Source organism: Ipomoea nil, unplaced genomic scaffold (genome assembly GCF_001879475.1).
Source record: "Ipomoea nil cultivar Tokyo-kokei standard unplaced genomic scaffold, Asagao_1.1 scaffold1574, whole genome shotgun sequence".
NCBI lineage: Eukaryota > Viridiplantae > Streptophyta > Magnoliopsida > Solanales > Convolvulaceae > Ipomoea > Ipomoea nil.
In genome coordinates this window covers 555096-575539 of record NW_017618002.1, presented here as the reverse complement: position 1 = coordinate 575539, position 20444 = coordinate 555096, and the positions used below count along the sequence as shown (strand labels likewise).

At 35.1% G+C, this 20444-nt stretch overlaps 1 protein-coding gene across 2 annotated transcripts; it reads left to right on the top strand.

Annotated features, from left to right (window-relative positions):
• The first annotated feature begins 2512 nt into the window (after positions 1 to 2512).
• Positions 2513 to 16605, top strand: LOC109190199 (transcription initiation factor TFIID subunit 2). 2 transcript variants are annotated; one of them, XM_019340646.1, is made up of 25 exons: positions 2513 to 2805; positions 3086 to 3470; positions 4085 to 4230; positions 4322 to 4388; positions 4938 to 5137; positions 5265 to 5418; positions 5552 to 5636; positions 5726 to 5817; positions 6313 to 6438; positions 6520 to 6573; positions 7584 to 7652; positions 8677 to 8774; positions 8877 to 9221; positions 9322 to 9409; positions 10315 to 10440; positions 10573 to 10629; positions 10816 to 10895; positions 11056 to 11098; positions 12059 to 12145; positions 12229 to 12318; positions 12546 to 12604; positions 12689 to 12779; positions 12858 to 13023; positions 13182 to 13365; positions 14583 to 16605. In XM_019340646.1, the coding sequence occupies exons 1-25, from the start codon at positions 2690 to 2692 to the stop codon at positions 16333 to 16335; spliced, it is 4761 nt and encodes a 1586-aa protein (XP_019196191.1). In that variant the 5' UTR covers positions 2513 to 2689; the 3' UTR covers positions 16336 to 16605. The 2 variants fall into 2 exon arrangements, with proteins under 2 accessions (XP_019196191.1, XP_019196192.1); XM_019340647.1 differs by lacking the exon at positions 2513 to 2805 and having other exon boundaries at positions 3379 to 3470; positions 4069 to 4230.
• Positions 16606 to 20444: the final 3839 nt, after the last annotated feature.

Below are 20444 nucleotides of genomic sequence, written 5' to 3'. Positions count from 1 at the left end.
AGAATTTTGACATTCAAGTGTACATTTTTGTGCCTTCAAATGCATGTTTTTGTGCTTTCAAGTGTATAGTTTTTGTTAATTCAAACTGTAATTTTTTTAAAGAGCAATAGATCTGAACGAAATTAATGGCTGAGATTTGTGCTCATTTCACCTGAAAAGTCCTTCGCACCTGATCCTGGACACACACACACCAGGTGAGAACGTCTGGTTTAATCTAGACCATTAAAAATAAAGGGTGTACGACTGTAAACAAAAAATACTGATCTCTTTCCACTAACGAACACTCGATCGATGATGATGAAATTGTGACTCTAATTTGTAACAATGATGATCCAAACAAGAGTAAATTACACAGTTTTGGTCCGGTGACTATTAGCGTATTGTTAATTTTAATTCACGACTTTAAAAACTAACAATTTAGTACTCTAACTATTCAATTTGTATCAATTTTGATCCAAAAAGACAAATTTACTCTCAAATTTTTAAAATAATAATTGAAAAATAAATTATGTACTTTTCCGGTGGAAGACGCAGGTTCAAGATCGCCAATCTACTCGTTCTGCTGCCGTTGTTCTTCGCACCATCGCCTCACCATACAGATTCGCGCACTTTCATCTCCATACCTTCTCGACACAGGACTACTGGAGACAAATAGAGTCTTTCAAAATTTGAAGCCTCTAATCAAATCAATAATTCGACTGAAATTAACAAGAAACCGTACAATCTGATAAACCTCACTGGCAATTTTAATCTGATCCTAAATTCCATCAATTATTAATACATTTATTGTGAATTTTGCATAAGGTAAGAGAGTTTAGGGCGGAAAAGAATGTCCACGGATTTGATTCTGAAGCCATCATGCAGCGGCTGCGGATTATCGTCGGAGCTGTACGGAAGCACCTGCAAGCACTTGACTCTCTGCGTGTCGTGCGACAAAACCATGGCCAAGAACCAGGGCACCTGCAACAAGTGCGCCGCTCCAATCACTCGCTTCATTCGGGTTCGCCTTACGTTGCTATTATATATATATATATATATATATATATATATATATATCCGTCAATTTTATGGATTTTCCAATCAATCTATGTTTATATTAGGAATTAGGATTTATGATTTGTTCAAAGGTTACTGAAATGGTGGGGCGATGGTGCGGCGAACGACGACAGTAACAACGAGCAAATTGGCGATCTCAGACTTGGGTCTTCCACCGGAAAAGTACATAATTTATTTTTTAGTTACTATTTTAAAAAATTGAGGGTAAATTTGTCTTTTCAATATCAAAATTGATAAAAATTGAATAGTTAGGATACTAAATTGTTAGTTCTTAAAGTCGTGAATTTAAATTAACAACACCCCAGTAGTCACAGGACCAAAACTGTAATTTACTCATCCAAGAAAACTGGAAACAAATATGAACACAACTATAACAACTACCAAAAAAAGAAAAAGAAAAAGACGCTACTATCCCACTTAATAAAAAAAGGTCAATCTGTGTCATATTAGGAAATCAAATCTAAGCCATCCAAATGAAAAAAACGAACGCACAAAAAAAGTTACATTTTTTGTCCTCTAGTTATACTCGTGGTACAGACTTAGTTTATGGGTTATATGCGTGACCATCTTTAACCCCTAAGTTATGTATGGAGTAACGATTTTAGTCCTCGAATGACCAAATCAGCTATTTTATTAAGTGACAAATTGGTGGTATTGAAATAATCATTGAGGGACTAAAATAGACACTTCATGCATAATTTAGGGGTTAAAGATGATCACACATATAATAACTCAGGGACTTAGTTTGTACAACGAGTATAACTAAATGACAAAATATGTAATTTTCCTTAAAGAGGCTCAAACTCACAACCTCCCACATAAGGGAACAACTTGGTGTCATTGGACTACAAAGTCCTTGGCACATTTTTTTTTTAATAAAAATTAAATACTAAATAATCCAATTAGATGATGCACATCATAGGAGAAAAGTGGAAAGGAAGTTTTTGGAGCATTGGAGGAATACCTACCATTACTCTAACTATAATTATTATACCATTATTATATATAAAAAAAAGAGTTACGGTAATATCTTTACAAATTCTTTTTTTCTTTTTACATTTATCCGCTAATACTAAATATAATTTTTTATCAAATATTTTTTACAAACAACTAATATAATCTGGTGGTTAATATATGCTAATCATTAGACTAATACAATCAATAATTTAATGGCTAATTCCCAAACAAGTCCAAAGTGTGGACGATAATCTTGTAATCCAATCACATACTCCGTATAAGCTAAAGTGCTCCATACCTAAGTTGGAAGAAAACACTGAAGTAAAAGATCTAAATATTCCCACAAAATTTCTAATTTAATAACGCTCATCGAACCGTCCAATACGAAGCGCATGACACGTCAACCGCCAGGATTGCGATTCGCATCCTAGGGCACGGCACACCGAATCGATCCAAGACACAATATAACATAACCCCGTCGTACCCAAAATTTCTACTCTATAAATCCCCTTTGCAACCCAGCCTTCTCCTTCGGTCGGATTCCACTCAGCTCACATAAGTCTCTGCTCGTTGTCTCTCTCTCTCTCGATGTATACAGGGCCGCCTGCATGAATTGTATGTGTTTTGTTTGATTGATAGATTTGTAGTGTATTACGCCGTATGTGTTTACGCAAGAATGGCGAAGCCTCGAAAGGGAAAGAGCGAAGAGCAAAAGGGAGAGAACACCGAAGCTGTAATTCGCCATCAGAAGCTCTGCCTTTCAATCGACATGGAGAAGCGTCGAATTTACGGGTCTGTATGTTTTGTTTTTGTTTTTATCCTTTTTTTCTTTCGATTAATTTCTCTAGAAAGGTTTTGTACGTTTGTTCCCATTTCGGCTAATTCGACTTCAGAAGGGTTTTAAATCTCTGCTTAAATCACTTTGGAATGTATTGTTAGAGACTGTGTGCAGATTAGGTTTTTGAATTCGAGTTTTTGGAAAACTGTGTAGTTATTCGAATTGATGGATTGCATTTTAGCTGTTCATTGCTTAATTAGGTATTCTTTTTCTGTTTCTTCTTTCCTGTATCAGTTTCACCGAGATTGAAATAGCTGTGCCGGACAACGGGATTGTGGAATTGCACGCGGATAATTTGGTAATTGAATCTGTGACAGTCGATGAGGAGCCTGCGCAATTCGAAGTGTTTCCACATTATTTGCATTTGGATAGTGGGGATAGATGGTGCTCTGTGTCATCCGCTAGTTCTGCTGCTGATGCAGCGGGGTCGGTTTACTTATCTACTCTCGATAGGGAGTTGGTTCCGAATTTGCTGATCATGTGTAGTAAATCTTCTAAGCTGGAGAGCGAACAGCAGGAAGAGCCTCTGGAGAATGGGGTTAAATCTTCAATTGAAGAAAAACAAGAAGAACCAGGGACTCTGGAGAATGGAGTTAAATCTTCAGCTGAAGAAAAGCAGGTTTACGATGAGTTCTTTTGGTTGCTTGTGTTAACATGCATCATGTGACAATTTTGCAATTATGTTACTTGTGGACGGTTATGAGCCTTGCTTGCATTTTGGTAAATGAGTCATGTTTGAACCTTCATGCTCCTGAAGCAAAACTTACAGGACACTGTGAATGTGTATGTGTCATTACACCCCAACATGTTTCTGCATAGTATACAACAAATGGATCTCAGAGACTTGACATCATCTAAGTGTTTGGTCATAGCTTCTTGCTTCAGCTGCTCCTTTAAAAGTTGACTTATAAAACACTATTATTTTGAACATTGATCAATATTAATTATATTATATTCGAAAAGTACATAATGTGGCAAAAGAAATTTAATGCTCTAATGTAATAATCTAGTTGCACTATTTTTTCTATTAAAAAGATCTTTTTAGATATTTCTGGGTCATAATCATTTAAAAATGCATAGACCATAAGTCTTTTAATGTCTCTTCATTTAGTGTGAGGTACAGTTGAACTCTTGTATGCTGTTCTGCAGAAGATAGTCTAGGAGCTTTTTAGAGCTTTTTGGTAATGAGGTTTACTCTTCTCTGACTTCTCATGTAGGATATGTTAAATGCAGAATGTTAAAAAGCTGTGCATTGACTATTGGGTGGAGAAGGCTGAAACAGGAATCCACTTTGATGGTGATGTTTTACACACTGATAACCAAATAAGGCGTGCACGCTGTTGGTTTCCTTGCATGGATGACAATTTGCAGCGCTGCTGGTACTTTGGCGAATTTTGAGCTTTTGATTTTCGTGCATTGCAATAATTTAATGTTTGTATATTCATTCCAATTATTCTGCTTCTTGCTCAGCTATGATTTGGAGTTCACAGTAGCCAGTAATCTTGTTGCAGTTAGCTCTGGGACTTTACTTTATCAGGTGAGCTTAAAAGATTGTTTCTTCTTGTTGGTAAGCACAGTGAGTTAAAACTTATACCTCATGCTTTGGACTTTGGTTGTTCGTGTCATACCATAGTTGTTTTCCCATTGCACTGCAATTATTTGTTAACCTAAATTGTATCTTATTCTAGTGTTGGTAGGAATAAGTCTGTCTTGATGATTCTTTGACTAATAGTTTTAATTTTTAAGTGATTGCTTTTATCATAAATAATAGTTTTACATAAGTATCTGGTTTCTTATTTCTAATGCATTAGGTTTTTCATTGGTTGGAATATATATTGTTGCTTTTATTGAACTTCACTGAGACTAAACTTGTGACAACTGAATATGCGAAGAAAGTTTTTCATGCATTGAGCATTGTATTAGCAACTGGTACAAAAACAGTTTGTTGAATCTAGAACCATGGCCCTTGTGCTTTTAAAATGCAGTTCCCTGCTTGGAACCCAGTAAAAAACAATGTCTACTCAGTACTTTTACCTTGTTGCTTTTGCTGCTATTGGGTGCTATCTGATGTAGCATTTCTTCATAGGTCTTGAGCAAAGATGATCCTTCGCGTAAAACATATGTATATAGATTAGACGTTCCTGTTACGGCTGGATGGATATCCTTGGTTGTTGCACCATTTGAAATTCTTCCTGACCCTCATATTGCTCAACTGTCCCATATTTGTTTGCCATCTAACTTGTCAAAGCTGCGGAACACTATAGGATTTTTTCATAATGCTTTCAGGTATTTTTTCTCTTTGCTGCAAAAGTTAGTATCATATGAGCATCATTTCATTTCTTTTGATGCCTGTGTATTTACTTTAGTTAATTTAAGTATAGTTGCATGAAACTGTCTAATTACATTGCAACAGCCATTATGAGGATTACCTAGCTGCACCATTTCCTTTTGGATCGTATACACAAGTCTTTTTATCTCCTGAGATGGCAATATCTTCATTGAGTTTGGGAGCTTCAATGAGCATCTTCAGCTCTCAGTTGCTCTTTGATGAGAAAGTCATTGATCAGGTATGTGAATAACATGGAAGCAGTTCATGACTTGATCAGTGGCTTGCATTAACATTGGTTACAAGATCAAAATATTTTGGTCATTTTCCTTTGTTGTTCTGTTTTTCTTGATGGGCTCAGATTTATTGAACAGACCATAGAGACAAGGATTAAACTTGCTTATGCTCTTGCAAGACAATGGTTTGGAGTATATATCACCTCTGAAACACCAAATGATGGTATATTGTTGGATACTTTGTTTTCGAAGTGATTATGTAAATATTTGCACTTTCTGGCTCTGTCTGCAACTAAAACATAATTTTTTCAGATTGGTTGTTGGATGGCCTTGCTGGATTTTTAACCGATACATTTATTAAGAGATTCCTGGGAAATAATGAAGCACGATATCGGCGGTACAAGGTTCGGTTGCCTGTAATACTTGCTCTTATTATTATTAATTGTAAGCTGTATTTAACTATTTACAATTCTAAATTAATTGAATTTGGGGTTGCCTTAGCTTCAACATGGTGGAATGATAATGCAGCTGAATGAAGCATTGTCCATTTAATTTTATAAAACTAATATCTTGATCATTTTGGAGAGCTGCATGAGCTCGATGTCAAGTTTGATAATGCATGCACTTGATGTTTGCTTGAAGTGAAATGCAGTTTTTTATTGTTTGATTTTCTTTGAGTGACCACTGTCGTTTGCTAGTCACTTCGGTAAATAGTGAGTAGTGACTCTTTTACTCTTTATCTGGCTGCTAAAGTCACCCTTTAATGTGTATTCCTCAGGTGAAATCATTTTATTCTGTTTTTGTGCAACTGGTTTTATGGTTACTAAATCTAAATTCTGAATGTCCGTGTTTCTGCACTCCGTTGTGTTGAATGTGTGTTTCTTTTCTTTAAATTGCAGGCTAACTGTGCTGTGTGCCGAGCAGATGATAGTGGTGCTACCGCCTTAAGCTCCTCTGCTTCTTCCAAGGATCTATATGGGACCCAATGCATTGGTTTTTATGGAAAACTTAGAGTCTGGAAGTCTGTAAGTCATGCTTTGGTGTGTTTTAATGCTTATAATCTTTAGAGCTATCAGTCAATCTTGACTCTATTTGTTCTAAAATAGGTGGCAGTTCTTCAGATGTTGGAAAAGCAGATGGGTCCTGAGCCCTTCCGTAAGGTAAAAATCTTAACAAGTCATCATGCATTGATATTGTTGTATGACAGATGCTGACATCTGATTTGCATTCTAGATTTTCGAATGGTTTTTTTGGATAACTTTTTTGCTGAAATTTCTTCACATCTGTTTTATACATTTTTAGCTATTATATAAGTTGGAGAAATGCTTCTGCATATGCTTCTCTTTTTGTTTTCTTTCTAATATGTATTTCCTACTTACATTGTGGAGGTTGCATTTGCCCTAGCTAAATACGATTTGAGGTGTTTTCTTTCAGAGGGGATTTTTTTGGTAACTTGTATAGAAGAGCTTTAGATAGTGGGAGCTTTTGGTGATAAGGTGGGAAACTTTAAGGGGAGTGAGTTACCTATTATGGACTAAATGGCAGTTCACTGGTGGAAAACAATGCTATGAATCTCTTGCAGGGATTTGCTTGTTGGATGATTATTACTGAAATTGCTAGATAATGAAGTCAGTGGTTGGTCTAATCATATTAATACACCTTCAGGTACTTGTTGCTCTCGAAATATGATAGGGTCAGGTCACCTTCAAGAGAGTATAATGTACTGTGAGTCTTGTTTTTTGAGAGAACAATTAGTCAAGTACTGCAGTTCGTTTCTTGCCAAAGTTCAAGGGAGCTCGAGAAGTTCATTTGCTTTGATTTCTCCAGCATTTCTTCTCTTTGGGAATTGGGCTCTTTGGGATCGCATGGGGGCTTAGATGCAAGGGTGGCAGCTCCTTTGAGTGTTCGATTATACAATTTGAATTTAGTGTAACCATCCTAAGTTTAACTGAATTTGTTTAGCTTATTTTTTGCCTATTCAAGTGGGGTTGCTATTATACTTTTTTTCTTCTTTTCTGTGCATAGTATTCTATTTTTCTAGTACTGCTTTCTAGCCGCATGTATTAAATTTTCTTAGCGTGTTTTTAATAGTTCCTGCATTACATAAATGGAAATTTGTCAATTTTCATTCTTCTAGAAACTTGGCAGTTATTTAATTTTACTTTTACAGATTCTGCAACAAATTGTTTCAAAAGCTCAAATTACAACAAGGACTTGGAGGACCCTTAGTACTAAAGAGGTGATTGATTTTCATCAACCATTTCATCTTCTATTCTCAGTGCTTATCTTTGAGCGCCATCTGAAGATATTATTGATTTTCCACGAACGAAACGGGCAGTAAGAGAATTCTTTCGTCACAAACATTCATAGTAATCTCTAAAATGAAATTTAAACAAGTGGCAATATCTTGATTTCTTTCATTTTATTTTGCTTGAGATGTCATTGAACCCCTCATGACATAATTCATAAATGAGGTCCCCATTTTTTTTTTTTTTTTGGGTAATATTTCTTTTGTATTTGGCATGTTGTATTGCAACCTATATATATGTATATATGTGTGTGTGTGTATATATATATATATATATATATATATATATATATATAGACTAGTGATCAAATGAGTCCATTTTGTTATATGAGTCCGTGTGGACAGATTTGGGCCATTGAATGCTTGAGATCAATGGTTTAGATTTTGCGAACTGTGCAAATGAAGTGCACAGTTGCGAAATTGCACAGTTGGCCAAATCTAAGCCATTGATCTCAAGTATTCAATGGCTCAGATCTATCCACACGATGTCATATAACAAGGTGGATGCACAGGAGCAGTAGCCTATATATATATAGGCTTGCATTCAAGTGAGAACCACTTGTTAGGTGAGAACTACGAACTTGTACATGAATGCACACAATCTTCTACATGAATGCACACACTCCAATATACCAGACACACAATGCACACAATCTACCGACTACCATGGAGTAGTTTGTGTGCATCCATGTAGTAGATTTTGTGCATTCATGTAGTAGATTTTGTGCATTCATGTGGTTCTCACGTTCTTACCTAAGGGTTAGTTCTCATTTGATCATTAATCTATATATATATGTGTGTGTGTGTGTGTGTGTGTGTGTATATATATATATATATATGCCTACTTGCAAGATACATGAATTTTGATGAGATCTGAACTGTGCCATCTCTGTTAACTATATTTACTTTAATTCTAAGGATCTATGATTGTCTAATCTTGTATTATGACTTGCAGTTTAGGCACCTTGCAAATAAAGTTGGAAATCTTGAGCGTCCTTTTCTTAAAGAGTTTTTTCCTCGATGGGTTGGATCATGTGGTTGTCCAGTTTTAAAGTATGATTTTCCAGCCAGATACTTTTTAATGTGTCTTAGGCCCATTGACATTGTTTTACTGATCAGCTGTTTGATCTTACTCTTCTTGGGTCCCTAATAAAGGATGGGCTTCTCCTACAACAAGAGAAAGAACTTGATTGAATTAGCAGTAATAAGGGGATGCACAGCCAGACTAGATGCAAGTGCAACCACATGCAATGGTAACCTTGACTCTGAAAATCGTGAAGGTGATGTTGGATGGCCTGGCATGATGAGCATACGCCTTCATGAGCTTGATGGCATGTATGACCATCCTATTCTTCCTATGACTGGAGAACCTTGGCAGCTTCTTGAAATACAATGTCATTCCAGGCTTGCTGCCAAACGCTTTCAAAAACCGAAAAAGGGTTCAAAACCTGATGGTTCTGATGAAAATGAAGCTGTGACAACTGTAGACGTGCGCTCAACGTATGTTTACAATATATATTTGTATCTAACGTTGTATGTTTTTTCATTTTGCTATTAAAGACTGTTCTATGTGTCTGAAAGTGTTTCTATAATTTTGCAGTTCTGATTCACCCTTGTTGTGGCTCCGGGCAGATCCAGAAATGGAGTATCTAGCTGAAATTCATTTTAGTCAACCAGTTCAGATGTGGGTAAGAGCTAGCATTGATTATTTTTCAACTTTTCTTTCAGTTATATTATTACATGCTTAAGTTGGTATGTCCACAGCCGTTTCTACTGCTATGGTCAATTGTTATTTATCACATGGACTTAAACATTTCATCTGTGAACTAAAGGTGGAGAATTTTGCTTGGTTGTGGCTATATATGTGTATGCCAAAAGAGTCCAGTGCCATCTTTATGAGTTGAATGATTTTATCTATCTCCTATTCAGTATTGACCTGAATATGTTATATTCTTAGTAATATGCTTGAACAAGTACCTTTGAACCTAATGCTTTTGAATGAATTGAGATGTCATTGGATGTCCGCTCCTTTTGGTTCTTTAAATAAAGGCATCAGGGTATTTCAGCTTACACTGTGCTCATACTGCTCGTGGTTCATGGTTCCTAGAACATTGGTGCAGGAAAATATAGCTTAGTCCCTCTTTAGATCTTTCTTTATTATTATTATTATTATTATTATTATTATTTTTTTTTTTTTTTTTTTTTTTTAAAATTTAAAGTTGTCTTTTATTTTTTTAAACATTTTATAATTAGTAGGATAGGATGTTAGTGGTTCATTCTGGTTCACAATGTTTCTCTGATTCTATTGTTTGAATTTCAAACACTTGGCAATTCCCGAAACTTACATTGAATTATATGATGCCATAATTCTACTTCCATTCGCATTGCATTTGATGTTTTCTTTATGCTGGGGATAGATATCTCATCAATTTCAGTTCTTATCATCTTGCCGTGTCATGATGTGAATGGGTCAGCCATATTAAATTCTATCTTATTGTCAAATCTGTATAAGTTGGTGTCAGTATAACATTCAAAAACTTTGTTTCTTCTAGCTATCATATTGTTGCCTTATAATTTCAATCTTCTTTCTTAGATAAATCAGCTGGAAAGGGACAAAGATGTTATTGCACAGGTGCAAGCAATCACAATACTTGAAGCATTGCCACATCTTTCATTTTCCATTGTTAATTCCCTCAACAATATCCTCAAGGACTCTAAGGTATGCCCCTTCTCTATCCCTACTTTTTCCTGTTATTTGCCTGCATATATGTGTGTAGTTATTTATTTGTTAAATTCTTTTGCTGGGCTCCAGTGTTTTGCTATTCTTATTTAGCTGTGTTTTTTGGTAAAGGTGTTTTGGAAAGTCCGAATTGAGGCAGCATTTGCCTTAGCCAACACTGCATCTGAGGTATGAGTGTATGACAGACACCTCAATTTCCATTTAAATTGGATCTATTTTTTTTTTTTTTTTTTTGTTTTTTTAAAATAATTGTTTATTTTGGTGTTTCATTCTTATTTTTGCCTGATCCAGTTAATAATATACATGAACTCATTAATTGTTTGTGTTCCTGATATGGTATATTTTTAAACACAGGAAACTGATTGGGCTGGCTTGCTCCATTTGATCACATTCTATAAAAGTCGAAGATTTGATTCTAATATAGGACTACCCAAGTGAGCTCTCAAATCTTCCATGCTTTGTTGACTAGGGGTTTTGATAGATTTATTTTGGCACTTGAGTTTTATAGCTCTCAAATCTTCCATGCTTTCTTGACTAGGGGTTTTGATAGATTTATTTTGGCACTTGTGTTTTATGCACTTTCTTCCTTTGCAGGCCAAATGACTTTCACGATTTTCAGGAGTATTTTGTACTTGAGGTAATGCAATGAGGTAGGCTGTGTGTTGTATACCATGCATAGTTGCAGTGTTATTATTCTGTTGATAATTTTTTTTTTTTTTTTTTTTTTAAATTGCATTTCAAATGGAATTTTCACCTGGACAAGGCTGATAGGATGTTAAGCTGTTCATTAATTTTGGAGTAATTAATTATTTTTAAATCTCAGAACACAGTACCTAAAAAGTAAAGTGTTCATTAATTTTGGAGTAATTAATTATTTTTAAATCTCAGAACACATTACCTAAAAAGTAAGGTAGCATTGGCTGAATGAGACTTTTACTATGGCTTTTAAAAATGCTCTAAGCTAAAGATGTATCTTTTTCCATACTCTGTAGTTTGGATGCCTTAAAAATATCAGATAAGTTCATCAAAGAATTGTATGTGTTACGGACTTATGGTACAATACTTGCATGCTAACCTCTGACATTTACATTTTTTTAACCTATTCTTTGCTGCCTGCTTTACAGTATTTGTTTTTTATTCCCATCCCATGTTTTTGCTCGTGCTTCTTCACACTAGAAATTTGGCCAACAATTATTTATTAGATGCTTTTGAAATGATTTCCTCTTCTGTTTGCATCTCATTGGATGTGTTCTGACATTTTTTTTTTTTTTTTTTTTTTCTGTATTATACAATCTCACCAACTTTGGGCTTTGTTCTTTAGTTCATTGTTGCACCTGGTGAATGGTGATAGTCTGGTCTCTTCTATGTTTTGTTCAACCTAGTTACATTTCACATCTTTGATGAAACATTTTTGACTAGTTTATAAGTTATTGACTTATTGGTCCTCAGATTTTGGATGAATCAACAACTAATGCTATGTAGGTTGTTTGATATTCTGTTCCTTTTTATGGTTTCTGGCTGACATCTTTTGTACTTCATGGTACTTATGCAAAGTCAAACATGCTCTTTAAATATGATTTTTATAATTATCATTCAGGCTATTCCGCATGCAATTGCAACTGTGCGAGCAACAGACAAGAAAAGCCCTAGAGAAGCTGTTGAATTTGTTTTACAACTTTTAAAGGTAGCTTTTATGCCTTTATGGTTGCCCAATTTTGTATTTGTCCATATTTTATGTACTTTCCTTTTACTCTTGGTGTTATGCAGTATAATGATAACAGTGGAAACTTCTATTCTGATGTTTACTGGCTGGCTGCACTCATCCAGTCCATTGGTGAACTTGAATTTGGACAACAGGTGCTTTGCTTATTTTCAGTTTAGGACAGCTTTATGTTTTAAATCATTGCGCAACCTTTTGATTGTGTCTGGAAATGATTTTGTAATGCCTTTTTGTACAATGATAATCAGAGTATATATGGTAAGAATATAATAAATGCAAATTTTGTTAGTTATAAATCTTCTGCTCTTTCTCTTGCTTCTCTAAATTGCTTGCTTTAAGTTGCTTATTGATTGATTTGTGGCAGAGCATAGTCTATTTATCATCCCTTCTCAAGCGACTTGATCGACTTTTACAGTTTGATAGGTACATTTATCTTTTAATTGTCGGGGGTTGTATGCAAAATTTAAGTTTGTGCTTTAGCTTATTGTGGAGAATGACATGTAATAGGTTAATGCCAAGCCACAATGGGATCCTGACTATCAGTTGTATCCGATCATTGACCCAAATTGCTCTGAAATTGTCAGAATTTGTACCTCTTGTAAGTATTTTTGCTTTCCAGTTGTCTGGTCTAAACTGTTGTTGTTTCTGATCACTCTTTTATTTCTTATGTCTGCAGGATCATGTCATTGAGCTAATTGAACCTTTTCGAACTTCCAAGGCAATATGGCAAGTTCGAGTTGAAGCAAGCCGCTCTCTCCTGGATCTTGAGTTTCAATGCAAAGGCATTGATGCTGCATTGTCATTGTTCATTAAATACTTGAATGAAGAATCATCTTTAAGAGGTAGTATGCCTATATTTTGTTTATCTGTTCAATTCACTAAAGTTTTCCTGTAGTTTGCATTTTCACAGCAAGGCTTGAAATTATAAAATTCACATTTGTTTGTTTGTTTTTGTTTTTGTTTTTTTTTTTTTTAAATTTATTATTTATTATTATTACAGGTCAGGTAAAGCTTGGTGTGCATGCAATGAGGTTATGTCAGATAAGAAATGAATCTGGCTATGACCATGAATTGAATAGTGACACTCTTGTTGCTTTGCTTCGTCTTCTTGAGAGCCCTATCTCATTCAATAATGTGTTTCTCCGTCATTATCTATTCTGCATTTTACAAGTCCTTGCTGGAAGGTATGTATTCATTTTGGTGCTTTTTTTGTATAAGTTAAGTATGGCACTCATCAAGTTTCAAATCACTCAAAAACCAAAGAAACATTTATATCATGTTTAGTTCATGGGTTGAAACTTGGGGGAATAAGAATGCTATTCTGTAAGAAATGGTAGAGAGGACAAATAAAATAGGAATTCTATTTCATTTTTTTGTTTGCTGAGCGAATAGATTTGGATTATACAACCTTACTTGCTCCACTTTGTCATGGATTTGGAACTCAGCTATCTGAGACATCTATGTGTTTTGCCTTTGTAAGCTTGAGCTTGCCTAGTAGATCCTTAAGATTAATAAAGCACATTGCTAAACATATCAAACCAAGAAAACTTTCCAAGGTACTGATAATAATGAAATAGTAAGTTTTGGAGTAGCTAAATTCATGTGGGCATAGGCCATGTGCTGAAAAAAATTAAAGTGTAACATAGTTTAATTGTTCAAATAGTGATTGGAATGAGACTACACTTCTACTATACACCAAAAAAACAGTATTCCTATGACCTATAGTTCATGATACATTTCAGGCATTGGTTGAAGCACTGGCACATTCATTGAGATTTTATGATATGGAGTATATAATTTGTATATAATTTCACCTATAAAAGAAATAATTTAGAGATAATTTCACATGAATCCTTCAATCTTTGAAAGTTCCCTTGAACTGTTGGACACCCTGCATTTTCAATAATTTTATCATAACAGAATGATAGTCATGCATTAAATAGAAGGGATAATCCACTTAGACTCCATGAGATTTATGTGAAGATGTGCCTGGAGCCTTTAAAGAAAGTTTCCTTTTAGATTATATTTTCTGATATTCTTTGAGTACATCTTGTTACATACCCCCTTTTTCTCCATTTTACGTGTTCTGCCTTGTTTATTATTGATATAATGAACTCTTCTTTCTTTACTTAATGTTTTTAAAATAATTTTCAAATTTGATTTGTGTCTAATTGTGTATTTTTAATGTAGTTTCTAAATGTATAAATTTCATGCACTAATACTAAACTAAATATTACAAAAATTGAATTGTAAATAACTTGAGGTTTCCTTATTAACTAAACTAGACACAAAATGGGATGGAAAGAGTATTTTTAACCCATGTCAACATCTAATGTGTTTTTATTTTTTGGATTTGCTTTTGATTTTACTTGTGAATTAATTTTTATTATTTTTTATCCAGGGTTCCAACACTTCATGGAGTGCCAAGAGATGAGAGTATGGGGCATGCCAAGACTTGCAATGAACTGAAGAATATTTTTGCTGCTCTTGTCAAGCAATCTAATAAGCCATCAGAGCCTCCTATGGACAAGTTTGAGATTATACATAATGGTCCATTTGTTTTAGAAGTTCCTGGGGAAGCAGATTGTTCTACACTTGGTCCTGAACCTGGGAAAGATATTTTTACTGTGATTCCAGATACTACTCCAAAAGAAGCAGATGGTCTGAGCCATGAACTAACAAAAGATAGTGCCAAACCTCCTCATAGCACAGTTGTTGCAGAAGTTCAGAAAGTAGACACTATTCTTCCCGTCAGTAATGATTGCATGGACTCGATGGCTGACCTTCCGCAAGATGATATCATTGTGGCAGATATACCTCATAGTTCAATTTCTGAAGTCCCAAAGGAGTTGGATTCTGTTACCGATGGTTGTGTACCACTGCGTGACATTCCACAGGATTATCCTCCTCCTCCTCCTCCACCACCACCACCACCACCACCACCCGAAAAACCCATTCTTCCTGAAACCCATGAACAACGAAAGCCTGTTGTGAGCCTCTTGCATGAGGATTTACATGTTGCGTGCTCTAGGGAAGCAAGTGTTCCTGAAAGTCACAAACGTGGTAGGGTAGTTTCTAACAGCTTACGAGATGGCTCACTAAATGCTGAAGCTTCTAGAGAACATGAAACCATTTCTGCTGGTCATGAAAGAAAAAAACCTGTTTTTAGGATTAAAGTTAAAAAGTCTACCACATCTAGTTGTGCTGGTGATCCTGAGAATCCCACTGTGGATAAATCTCATGATGGTCTTCATGACATCGATCGTGGGGCAAGCAGTTCCGTATCTGTATCTGTTGATGCACCACAAAGAAACTTTTTCGAGGGTGCAAGTGGTAATAACCAGAACATTGATGATGTAAATTCTTGTCATGATGTTGGGTCTAGAGTAACTGCCAGCATTGGCAGTGTCAAAGTTGCCACCGACGGTGAAGAACTAATGAAGGAACTACAGTGTACTGCTGAATCAAGTAAAGTGCCTCCTGATGATCAAATCATCAGAGGTAGAGATGTGGATATGGAGGGACATAAATTTGCAAGTTTACAGTCTCTCTCTTGCACTAAGCCTGATGTTAATTGCACTTCACTTGATACAAGTAACCTCCACGCTCATGGTAAAGGCAAGCACAAGAAGAGAAAGAGGGATGAGAAGAGAGAAAAAGAACACAAAAGTAAGCATGACGATCCTGAGTACTTGGAGCGGAAAAGGTTAAAGAAGGAGAAGAAGCGGAAAGAGAAGGAGATGGCAAAGCTGTTGGATGATGGGGCAAAGCCTAAGCCTTCGCCTAAGCCTTCAGTGGAATTACAAAAGAAGAGAGAAAACGTTGAAGGTAAAGTGCGCTCACATAAAGGTGGTGATGCCACTAATAGTATAACAGATTTAGGGCGTAGAAAAGACGAAGCCGAGTTTAGAGTTGGTGGGGCTGTAAAGCAGTCACCATCAAGCTTGTACACGAAGAACAGCGATCCCGGGAGGAAAGAGGCAGCCTTACAACTAAGAATGGGTGAGTCAAGCGGAGCAAAGTTGGTAAGTGATCGAGCAGCAGCAGCAGATAATACGCCTTCGAGTGCACCCCAAGCTAGTGCACCAGCCCCGGCAAGCACTTCACATAAACTTAAGATTAGAATTAAAAATCGAACACTTGGAAAATCCTGAGTAATGTAGCTTTTCTTTTTAAGTTATAACTAATTTTCTTCGGAAAGTTTCAGATTTCCTGTGTAGTAGTTGAGCCAATATTGTATTTACTTATGCCTGTATTGTGTTAATAATATGCTCTGGTATATGCAACTGTATTCTCTAGACTCTAGTGGCACCTTCTACAATTACTGAACTACGAAGTGGTTCGCTTGTAAACTTAATGAATCAGGTTATGTATTTGTCTACTGAAATCCGTCAATTATATTCCTGTGTATTTTATTTTTTAACAAAGATCAAAGTGCAGTATTTGCTTGCTCTTTTGCATACAGTCCTAAATGTCATTTACAAGGTAGGTATTCATGAGGTTCTATAAGGTAGTTTGTTATTGAATTATGGTGTTCTGTGCCAATTACAAGTTGATCGGCAGTGGATGCTCGGGTTCTAGCCTTCTAGGATTAAGCATTAAGGTCTTGTTTGACATTATTTATTTTATAGCCTATACTTTATTTGAGTTATTAATGAGTTACCAGAGTTTAAAGTAAAATCCTTTAACTTTCTTCAATTCATACACTTTTCTCATAAACAATTATCTCATTTTTCAGAAACACACATTATCCAATCGTTATGTGTTGGACACGGGTAACAGTGCCCTGCCGTTAGGCACTGTTATCTTTTTTTTTTTTTTTTTTTTTTTTTTTTTTTTTTTTTTCAGACCGCTTCGTTATAAGAGTATATGTTCATAATTTTATTACTATATGTTATTAATTGTACATTCATAACTCCATAACTGTACGTTCATAACTCCATAACTGTACGTTCATAACTCCATAACTGTACGTTCATAACTCTATAACTGTACATTCATAACTCCATAACTGTACATTTATAACTCCATAATTGTACATTCATAATTTTCGAAGCTCTATGTTCATAATTTTAGAGCTTTATGTTCATAATTTTATCACTATATGTTCATAATTGTAAGTTCATAATGTCAGAGTTCTTTGTTCATAATTCGATCAATAACTGTACATTCATAATCCCATAACTGTAGTAATCTCATAACTGTAGATTCATAACTCCATAACTGTAGATTCATAACTCTATAACTGTACATTCATAACTCCATAACTGTACATTCATAATCTTCGAAGCTCTATATTCACAATTTTAAAGCTCCATGGTCATAATTTTATCACTATATGTTCATAATGTTAGAGCTCTGTGTTCATAATTTCATAATTGCATAACCGTACATTCATAACGGCATAACTGTACATTCATAATTCAAAAAAAAAAAAAATAACGCCGTTAACGGCAAAACACGCGCGATTTTTTTTTAAAAAAAAAAAAAAAACTAAATGACGCGTTTTTTTTTTTTTTTTTTTTTTTTTTTGAAAAACGACGTCGTTTTGGGTCCGTGTCCACAATTCATTGTGGACACGGGTCCAGGGCATAATTTGCCGACATTATCCTGTTTTGTAACATAGTTAACTTATCAGTCAATTTTGGTTTATTAGACCACTATTAGCTGTTTGACTTGGTTAAACAATCAATATGAATGTTTGATTAATTAGTTTTTTTGTAACAACTTATTACTTTAAAACGCTAAAATTCAAAAGCTGCTTAAAGTAGTTTTTTTTTTTTTTTTTTTTTTTTTTTTTTTTTTTTTTTTTTTATAAAATCATTTTGCATGTAATCAGCTAACAACTAATTTACCAATCACTTTTCTATAGTCAATTAATACTATCAACTAGTCAAATCCACTAACCCAAACAGTTAACAACTATTTACCAAAACATCCCATAAATTTTAAGAATTTTGGTCATTCTCATCTAGCTTTTAAGTTTTCAACTAGACATGACAATAATATGTTAGGGAAAAGATTCATTGTATTTAATTTTTACTTGAAAAATAGTAGAATTACAGGATGAATAGTATTGGGAGCTTTCTTTTCAGAGTATGAAGCTAAGGTCCCTATTTATACTAATAGGTGACAGATCTACCTCGTTACCTAACCTTGACCAATGAGAACATAAAGTTTGACCAATGAAACCTGCTCTACATCCTCAGACCAACGACATGACTCGGACTGTACATTATTGCTTGACACGTAAAGCTTTTTACAGACATACGTAACTATTGTCTTTGTCTATGTAAAATCAGCGCTTTTAAAACCATAAAATTGATTTTTGACTTTGATCATATCATTGAGTTTTGATTAACTAATTGTAGCGTTATAAACGAACCGAGCATAAATGAACGGAGGTTGTTCACGTTTATTTGTTAAGAATTTTGGAGTGTTTATGTTCATGTTCGTTTGTTAAGCGTTCATCAGTGTTTGTTAATGTTCGTAAACACGTTCACGAACATTTTCATTTACATTCATGAACACTTAATAACCAAACACCTGCACATGTTCATTATCACAATTCGTTCGTGAATAAGAAATAATCTACATTCACGAATAATAACCAAACAAACAACACAACTACAATGAATGAGATGACCTTAAATTGCTTTATTACCCTTGTAAAGTGTGTGTGTGTGAACATTATTAAACGAACTTGTTCATTAACATTATTAAACGAATACTAAACGAGCTTGTTCATGAACATTATTAAACGAACACAAACGAGCCTACAACTGTCCAGACTCTGTTCGTTTATGAACCGAGCTCTAAAATTTGTTAATTTATGTTCGTTCGTCTTAATAAACGAACGCTTACCGAACACGAGTAATTTACCGAAACCTCTATTCGGTAACACCCCTAATTAATTGTACAATTGGATAAAGTCCAAATCTTATAACCTCAACAAAAATTTATAATTTTTTAGTGATGTTAATTTTTTTTTTTGTTACTACGTAGATACAATTGAAGTATGTGTTTCAGATCAATTTACTTTTTGATGGACTTCGAGCAACATATAAATCATAGTAACTAACAGTGTAATCTAAGCTTACATTTATAGCAGAACTTGATCATATTAAGCTTTCATTAGTAGTAATTTGAATAATACATTTTTTTTTGAAAAGTCAATCTGTCGATTGTATTAATTAATGAAAGTCATAATAGCATCAGACAGGATAGAATCCCAATACATAGAATGTTCCTGAGTAAAAGCTAACGAAGCTAAAGTATGAGCATGTAAATTAATCTGTCTAGGCACATAGCTTAACGAAACAAAATTAAATAAAGACATCATTGTTCTGCACTGATCGATTATTAAACCCGCATACGAGTGAATGGGTGTAGTCTGGTGGTGAATGGTGGTACGTAATACCATACAGTCCGTGAGCAGAACAATGCCTCTTTAAAAGCCAGGACAGTGCCTCTTTAAAAGCCATAGCCTCCGCCATGAGTGGTGAAAAAGTGAAAAACAAGAGGGTGATTTTCCATTCTTTGCTGCCACAAACGAGCCTCCGGGCTCTAATAACACAATCCCATACGTAGTCTCCCCGGTTTCCTGCCGATACCCCGCATATATATAGCATCGCATGTGATTATCTGGCAACCCCGGTTCGGACTGTGGCTGTACTCCTCCTTGCTTGGCTCGGCCGTGCACCACACCATATGTTTCGAGCAAAACCGCCGCCCCCTTCACAATAGTCTGCGGCCGTGACATGGCCCCTTTCCACAATGCGGCCTCTCCAAATATTGTATAAAACACCCACCAAAAGCTGTGTTTGCTCCTCCGTTAAAATTGCCATAGCCCCAGCTAGCCATGCTGCAAACGAATCTGTAACAATGTTTGTGATGGGTAATCGTGTTATATTCCAAACTAATACAGAATATTCACAAAATACTAACGCATGCAACACATCTTCATTAGTCATCATGCACATAGGACAAACCGGGTCAATTTCCACCCTCTTATTAATTAAATTCGTGGTAGTAGGTAAAATATCACATACTGCTCTCCATAAAAAAGTCTTCCACTTTAGTGGTACTTTCAATTTCCACATCCTAACCCATTTATCATAATCACCTAGGTTATTCTACAATTATAATTCTCCTAAAATTTTTTGATTTGACAGGTTCATCTTGATAATAATATGTCCATGAATTTAGAGAACTTTTGGTAATAACAGTTAAGTATTAGGTTTTCAGACATTTGAAACATTCA

What these genes read in the sequence shown, in the direction of transcription:
- LOC109190199 (XM_019340646.1), top strand. Translation starts at nt 2,690, where the DNA reads ATGGCGAAGCCTCGAAAGGGAAAGAGCGAAGAGCAAAAGGGAGAGAAC. An exon ending in GTCAACCAGTTCAGATGTGG is followed by an intron (nt 9,410 to 10,314) that starts GTAAGAGCTAGC and finishes CTTCTTTCTTAG; the next exon opens with ATAAATCAGCTGGAAAGGGA. An exon ending in CGACTTTTACAGTTTGATAG is followed by an intron (nt 12,605 to 12,688) that starts GTACATTTATCT and finishes GACATGTAATAG; the next exon opens with GTTAATGCCAAGCCACAATG.